General features: G+C 33.8%; 1 protein-coding gene across 1 annotated transcript; it reads left to right on the forward strand.

Moving 5' to 3' along the window:
• Nucleotides 1-3,100: 3,100 nt before the first annotated feature.
• On the forward strand, nt 3,101-7,977 carry LOC125829900 (squamosa promoter-binding-like protein 6). The gene is made up of 5 exons (XM_049509122.1): nt 3,101-3,228; nt 3,754-4,674; nt 5,421-5,524; nt 6,204-6,956; nt 7,579-7,977. Exons 2-4 carry the CDS (start codon nt 3,836-3,838, stop codon nt 6,935-6,937), a joined length of 1,677 nt encoding a protein of 558 aa, XP_049365079.1. The 5' UTR covers nt 3,101-3,228; nt 3,754-3,835; the 3' UTR covers nt 6,938-6,956; nt 7,579-7,977.
• The last annotated feature ends 526 nt before the right edge of the window (nt 7,978-8,503 follow it).

Here is an 8,503-nt window from a genome sequence, read left to right on the forward strand (position 1 = left end):
TTGTCCAAAAATATTTTTTTTAAAAAGGGGTCAAATAATTCACATTCTTATCGACGTGAGAGTCAACATGCTTCTCACTCTGTTAAGAATAAGGTTCGATGTTTATGTAAATAAATTTTACACTATTGAGTACGCTAAATTATTCATCATGAACAAGTTCATTGCACATGTAAATTATATTTTATCGCCCCCCTCCCCAATTCGCTCCTCATTCTCTTTGAAATAAATAAAGCTCGCTATGAGCCGTGTCTTTCCACGTTATATTATGTTCCCTCCACGAGAAAGACACACAAAAGAGGTATCCACCATCCCCTACCCCAACCCAAAAAAAACAGAAGATGAAATTGGAAATGGGCCAAAACAAAAATGGACTTATTTACTAAGCCCAGTGGATCAATGCAAGCCCAAATGAAAGAGTTTCCCAAAATGTGTGTCCAATTTCTATCCGGTAAGCCCAACAAGAAGCCCAAAAATGTGTAAGTGTATTAATTTTTTTAAAAAATGACTTATTTACTAAATACAAGAAAAGAATAATATTTGTGATAAATAATTCGTCATAAATTCGAGTTATAAATTGTCCTGAATTTAGCACAAATATCAATAACACTAAATTAATTTGTGATGTATATTACTACAAGAAAGTTCATTCACGATGAAGAATTTGTTGTTAAATCGCCCTGAATTCATAAAAAATGATGAATTCTATCATAATATTGTCACAAACTCGTCATACTTTTATAAATTAATGTGTTTGTCATAAATATTCCATCAAAAGATTATTATTTTCTTGTAAGAAGTCTAACAATAGAACCTACCACCAAAACAACTTCTATTTCCATTTTTTTCTTCCTCCCTCTGGGTTCAAATCTTTCTAGAAATGGAATCGCCTTTATTAGGGAGCATTTTACCTTCAATATAGGAGTTTGTGGCATGAATCTGAATTTAGTCATGTTCTAATATGAGTATCGAACTAACCAAAAAAAAATCAATCATTTTGGTACAGGTGGATGGACAATCATTTTTATACAATATAGGGAAAATGCATAAGTACCCCCCCAGCCTATATCCGAAATCCCAGAGACACACCTAACCTTTATTAAGGTCCTATTACCCCCCCGAACTTATTTTATCTATAATATTCTACCCCTTTTTGGCCTACGTGGCACTATCAGGTGGGCCCAGCGCATGTTGACATTTTTTTCAAGGATAGTGCCACGTAGGCCCAAAAGGGGTAGAATATTATAGATAAATTAAGTTCGGGGGGGGGGGGGGTAATAGGACCTTAGTAAAGATTAGGTGTGTCTCTGGGATTTCGGGCATAGGGTGAGGGGGTACTTATGCATTTTCCCTACAATATATAAAGAATGAATATTCTTCAACAACTTCCTTTTTTATGCTAAAAGAAGAAAAATCATAAATTTTCCTAAACCAAACCCAAGAATATGTGTCCAATTTATTTATTTATTCTCTAGAAATGTCATCAACAGTCTTTCTTCTTCAAGTAATTAACTTGAATTCCTAACAACAGATGAAACTAGAACTACTACCCTATTCATAGAAAGTGAAATATTGTAACATAGAAAAAGAAAATTAGTGCATATACAAGTCCATTTGACCTACCCACTTTGATGTATAATTAGGGTCCTACTAAATACCATTAAGAATTATGATGTGACCCGAGAAAATCGAATTCAGAATTTAAAATTTATAAATTTTTAATATATATGTAGAATTTGGGTATAATCTACTGCTTTCTGTGAGTTGAGAAAATGATTTTTTTTATGTCCACGTAAAAATTGAATAGATGAAAATTACTTTTTTGAATATTTTATTAGTAAAAATGAATCTCGTATGTGTAAAAATAAAAATATTTTGTTAAAGGAACATAAAATAACAAATTTGTAAATGTGGGTTCTCTTCTAGATTCGTCATTAGAAATATATAGAATCTCTCTATCTCTAACCTGAGATTTCTAGTTCTAGGAATGGATCTAAAAGAGAATCTATGGATTCACAAGAACCTAATTGGCATGTATCCAGATTCTATTTGTATAATACGCAGTTCATTAAAAATCTAAAATATTTATTCGTGAATTCAATTATTATTTTGTATATCAACTTGTTGTTGATATAAGAACCTACAAATAATTAAATTTTGAATTCACATCTATTAGATTCGAGCTCTGAATAACATTAGAATAATTTATAAAAATAATCTTGAATTTAGATGATCTTGAAAGACTATGATTTCTCTATGACGAAGCAGGCTGTCAAAAGTTCAAAATTACTATTTTCAAGACTATTGTGTGTAATTTTTCCTAGAATATTTCTTCTTTGATGAACCTTATTTAGTTGGATTTTAACGAAAAAAGTGAGAAATCAAAAGAAAAGGTCTTTATCAAATATAATATTAATAGGACCAAAGTATGAGAGTGCCACATAATTGAGGGGTTGAGTGTCAAAGACAACAGTAGTGATCAGTTATCATAAAATTTCAACACTCTAGTGATTAGACACACCTAACTACCTACATTTAGTAATAAATTATTTTTATCCCCTTTTTTGTTCTTGATAATTAAATCTTCAAAATCACCTAAAATGGAAACAAATGCTTTTGGATTTGATTTTAAAATATTAAAGAAATGTTCTCTCACACATGCTCAGAAGCACCCATAAAAAGTTGTAAAACACCTTGAAGTTTCTTTTTTCTTTCCTTCTCTTTTACAAAAATAAAATAAAATAAAATAAAATAAAATGATACTTAATTTTGACCTCAGTCTGTAAATAAGCACTTTAACTTTGAGAATAAACATATAATTACTTTAATTTGATTTCAACTAATAACCATATATTCTATCTCATTTCCATTATATTGTATAAACATTTGATGCTGATTTAACACATAAATCTCGTAGGTGTCTTAATATCATTTTGTAAGTTGAACGGTTCAAATGACACGATAGAAATGAATTGAGGTATCTAGACGCGTATAATCAAAAGTAGAATTGGAAGGCTCGCTCGCTCGCTCACCGGTTTGAGATCAAATTTGAGTGTTTGTTTATATATTATTAATAATTTTATTTAAAAAATCAATTTGTTGGAAGTGGAAATTGTGTTGACTTAAATGTATTTGGTTTACCAGTGCTTCTCTTCTCTCCAAGAATAAAAGTGGCAAAGCACCATTGCACCTGTTCCAAGTTCTTTCTAACTTTTTAGACTCTTCTTCTTGGTAAGTTTGATATAAAGTTTCAATCTTTTTCATCAAATATGATTAATTTTTCTACTTTTTGTATTTCCCTTGTGATTTTCTCAATTGGGTATTTTCTTGTTTCTTGTTTGATACAGTAAGATTAAAGTTATGATTTTTTTTGTGCTTGTTTCTTGATTTGTAAAGCCTGATAGTTGTCACCTGGGGGATCTTGATTTTGTCTTCAGTATACTTTTTACTAATTTTAGTTTAATGTTTTGGTTCTATATAATAGCACTGTTCCCTTTTCTTTGGGGAAATTTGTTTTGCTTGTGTTGTAGAGTTAATGGTCAAAAATACACCTAAAGTATCGCGATTTTTTGAGTTTTGATACATGAATTAGATAAATAGTTGGTGATAGTTCAAGTATGAAACTCGAAAAATCAGGATACTTGTGTGTTTTTGACCCTTCACTGTGTATGTTAGGTCTGATTTAATCTGAATTCCAAGATTGGAACTTTAATTCATACTGATGTATGTCTGTCAATTTATATTTTGCATATTCAGAATTTCAGTTGGATTTGGCTAGTGGTGAAGAATTCATTATAAATTTGCACTTGTTATAGTTTTGAGAAACTTTTGTTTCTGGATGGAACCTTTGAGCTGTGCTTTGGAAGGGAGAGGCCTTATTTTTCCTGATAATGTTGAATTGTCGGTCGACACGGTTTCGAGAAGTAGAAGTATTGTAAAGGAATGGAATTTGAACCCTTTTTGTGATGTTGATAAAAGCATTTGTGGTTTTAGTCAAGAAGTAACTGAAAGCACAGAGTTCCTGGGATCAGGTATTGCTGATATTTTGAAGAAATCAGCAGCCAGTAACCCGTGTCCCGGGGTTTTAAGTGGTGAAATGAGTGATGGTTGTGGTAAAATGCTATCGTCAACTTCTATGTTTAATACATTTGAACCGATTCCTGGAGAAGTTGGACTTGGTGCCATGTTTAACCAGAGGGCTACTAAATCTAACAATCCGATGTCATCATTGATTGATTTGAAATTGGAGGAGTTGACTGATCATGGAGAATTAAGGACTAGTCAATCTTCGAAAGAAAGTTCGATACTTTCTTCTCCAGAATCTTCATTGGCAGCTGGAAAAGCCCAAACAAAGAGATTGCATTCTCAGTTTTCTATCTCTCAGGTTCGTGGCCAGAAGGAGGTGGAGTCGACGACTGTTTATAGGGAAATTAAGAGTAATCAGTCTTTAAAGAGAAACTCGGCTTTGTCTTCAGTCAATTCGTCACTGCAGGGAAAAAGACTACGTACTACGAATTTTCATTCCGAGATTCCTGTCTGCCAGGTTCATGGTTGTAACAAGGACCTGAGCTCCTCAAAAGACTATCACAAGAGACACAAAGTATGCAATGAACACTCAAAAACTGCTATAGTCATAGTTAATGGGATTGAGCAAAGGTTTTGTCAGCAGTGTAGCAGGTATGGTTCTAGCTCATCGCTGCTCCTTTTGTCATGTAATAAAATTCTTAGATTGCACTGAATATGTGTGTGTGTGTATTAAACAAATGTAGAAATATTGTTGACGTGTTGCATTTGATCTAGGAAAACCAGCTGTTGTATTGAATTCATTTGCTTGACTAGGCTAACAAAACTAAACCAAATGACAAATCATGTGGATGTAATGTCGAAAAGAAGATAAAGTTTTAGCATACACTCTTAAAGAACTTATTTTGACATGAATGTGGAAGCTACTATTAGCTCCTCCTAGTTTCTACTTAATATATTTAACGTATGCCTTACTGTTTCTGTTAACTTCAGTTTGGACGATCTATCAAAACTTTTAGAAAGTTAAGTAGATATAGAACTTACAATCTTTCCTCTGTAGAGTAACTTAATCATGACCTGCTAATTGGCCATCCTCCAGAATTCATTCTTATGTAATCATGTTTAAAGTAGAGAGCTGTTCGCGGTGTTAACAAAAAGAGACCAGCATAGCACTCAGTTATTGTGCAGGTGTGAGGTAGCGGGTAAATAGTGGAATAGTTGAGGTGCATGCAAGTTGGCCTAGACATCACAGATATTGTTAGAAAAAAAAAAAAAAGTGACCAGATGTTTACTGATTTTTATGCATTTGGTCTGAATGTCAGAATTTAGTAGTAACAATTTCGCATGAATTTCTTGGCTGCTAGTCCTGCATAGAATTGCAGTAACCTTTTAAAATGCAGGTTTCACTTGCTAGCAGAATTTGATGAAGGTAAACGCAGCTGTCGCAAACGTCTTGCAGGCCATAATGAGCGGCGGAGAAAGCCTCAATTCGATACTCACTGGGGTAAACCTTTTCTCCCTCCGCTAATTATCCTGCATTTGCTGATAATGTTAAAGAGAGTTCTATGCTTGATTTGTCTTCTAGTTCTCATTAAATCAAGGTATAATCAACTTTGTATGACCTAAGAGTTTCATCCTCCGTACTTCAAGTCTCTTCCTTTTTCCTCTCAATTAGAAAACGTACCGCTGTTATTTTCCCATCTCTATTTTCATGTGAGGGCTTGAAAGAACTTTCTACTGTTAATCCAATTTGCTTATATTGAGCGAGTTTTGAAGTTCGTTAGTGCTAATTATCCTACTCCCTCCATTTTAATTTGTTTGTCTTATTTTCCTTTTTAGTCTGTTTAAAAAAGAATGCTTCTTTACTTTTTTGGTAACTCTTTAATTTTAACTTTTCACATGACATGTTTAAGACCACAAGCTTCAAAAGCTTGTTTATTTTCTTAAACTTCGTGCTAACTGCCAAGTCAAAACCAGGCAAATAAATTGAAACGGAGGGAGTATTTACTTAATCATATCTAGTTAAATATAGTTTCTGTATCAAGTTTTTCAGTTTTTCATTTGGTAAGCATATCTGTAACTGATTATAATCATTCTGTTAGCTAGTGGCACTCTCATGCTTGTTCTGCTTTGTGGATAAATTGTTAGCAGTTTTACCGACTACGAATTTATGCAAAATGCAGGTTCAAGATTTTTGGATATGACTTCCCAAAGGAGAGTACCATTTCTTTTCCCCGAAATCTTTCCCGGTAGCTTCTTTTATCAAGAAAATTATGAAGATAATAACAACAGCAAGCACCTTAAATTAGAACATAAGCCATTCGGCATCTCTCAATTGGCTATGTCAGTAAAAAATGAGCAATTCCCAGCGAAAAGCATCCAGCATCATTACGGAGTGAGAAAACAAGATCCGTCCAAAGTTCTCACTGGTGGGGCAACATTGTCTGTTCAAGAATTTTCCGAAGGGCAAAACTCCTCTTGTGCTCTCTCTCTTCTGTCAGCCCACTCACAAAACCTTCTACACAATTCAACGGATGTTTCACCAACTCTACGTTTGACGGTTGAACCAAACCATCATGTCTACATTAAAGGAGATCATCATAATCTTGAGAAATCTCCCAGAGTTAGTGTTGCAAATAGATTGACACCAGTTGAGTTATATTCATTTGACGTAGCCGAGCAAGATGTGGTCGTTCAAGTTCCTGATAGTGATGCTGTTTCATTTGGAATTCAGAGAGATCACGGCCATGATCAAAGATCAAACTCTATAAATTCCAGGAACTGCCTTTCTCCGGAATTTGGGCCTACCATGGATTTAGTGCAGTTGTCTTCGCACCTACAAAGGGTCGAGCAGCAGAAAAATTCCGTCCAAGTGAAGCAGGAAAATGATATCTTTTGTTCCTTTACTTCCACTTGAGGCTTATAAGAGCTACAAGGTCTGTAAACATGTTCATTTGATATATAATGCTTCTTTTCGTTTCTATCAGGAACTCAAAATGTCAATACATGTAAATCCACTCTTGTAGTTCATGTCGTATGTTAAATCAAGAACTAATTTCTCTGAGTTCAATAGACAAAATACATTCCCTCATGAATATACACTTGATATCTTACTAGACAAAGTTAACACATTTGAATAATGTGCCATTTCACTTATACATGTTTGGGCAACAAATTGAGATAATCTTATTTACTACTACTTGCAGGTTTTCATTTCTAGTAACTAGTGAAGATTAAGGATCATTATGAGCCTTGGTGAGTGTGTCTATTTTGCGCCATGATTTCTTTTTTCGAACCATGTAAATTACAGTGTGCTGAACCTCTATAGTGATGTACAAGCCTACTAATGTGACATTGCAGTATTCATATCTTTCATCCCCTCCCCCTCCCCCCCCCCCCCCCCCCCCTTCTTGAAAAGAGAGAAAGCCCAAAAGCAAAAAAGCAAAAGCTTTTAGGAATAGGAACTCCTTGTCTGCAATATATATATATATATCATATAAGTTGTTGTTGTTATTATTCGTGTGTGACCTTTTCTTGATTTTTTCATCCTCATTGCAGTCTGAAGGGTCAACATCCGAAATGAAGAATCGGAAGATTATATGAGGAGATTAAACTAATTCACAAGTGGCCTTTCCAACAAGTCAAAAGGCAAAGGCAGATTAATAAATGATTGATATCAGTACATCTTTTGTAAGTGTCAGCCATAGCTTTTCTATTGCTTTCTTTACATCAATTGTTTTGTTTCAATATATCCATTTCGTCGAAACAGTGCTCTTATTATTTTAATAGTTAGTGTTGTCTTTTAAGGAATCTTGCATCATATACTGATGTTTAAGAAGAAAATAGTATCAGAAATATAACATTTCTTGTGTGTAATCTTATGTATATCATCTCTTTTGTGTTAGATGGGACTGTAACAACCCCTTAAGTTTATGAAAACAATGGTAATTTCCTTTGTCGTGACTCATGACATCTATAAATCTTCACTTTTCCGTTAGCAATTGTTGTTATACATCTATAACTGGTAAAGTTGTTGTCACGAGCTGTGGAAAAGCCTCTTGCAGAAATGTAGGGTAAGACTGCATATAATAGACAGTCCTTGTGGTCCGGACCTTTGCATATCGGTGATGCAAATTCCATCTCCTCATTGTGAAAAGCATAGAATCTTACTATTTGTAGCAAAAATATCATATATATATTTTTGATGGCTTTAGTCTACTTTCCAATTCAACACTTTTGCTGCCATACATTTGTGACTTCTACTGCAGAAAAGTTATGCTCCATGCATGTGTTTACACGTGTACATACACGCGAAAAAGAAAAAAAAAATGAATCTTTCGATTGAGAAGCTATAGTGGCATGTCTTTTCGAGTTGTAGGCGTGCAGAATTGTATATGGAATCTATCATGAAATACATTTTTTTGTGATTTTTTTAGGTGAATTTGACTTGGTTGGTTAGTTTTTCAATTCATTATAGTGTTAT

This window comes from Solanum verrucosum, unplaced genomic scaffold (assembly GCF_900185275.1).
Source record: "Solanum verrucosum unplaced genomic scaffold, falcon-dt-bn FXZP01000008.1, whole genome shotgun sequence".
In the NCBI taxonomy this organism is placed as follows: domain Eukaryota; kingdom Viridiplantae; phylum Streptophyta; class Magnoliopsida; order Solanales; family Solanaceae; genus Solanum; species Solanum verrucosum.

Excerpts from the sequence above, each read along its gene's own strand:
- LOC125829900 (XM_049509122.1), top strand. The coding sequence starts at position 3,836 with ATGGAACCTTTGAGCTGTGCTTTGGAAGGGAGAGGCCTTATTTTTCCT. Across the intron at positions 4,675-5,420 it reads TTTTGTCAGCAGTGTAGCAG|GTTTCACTTGCTAGCAGAAT; the intron begins GTATGGTTCTAG and ends TTTAAAATGCAG. Across the intron at positions 5,525-6,203 it reads TCAATTCGATACTCACTGGG|GTTCAAGATTTTTGGATATG; the intron begins GTAAACCTTTTC and ends TGCAAAATGCAG.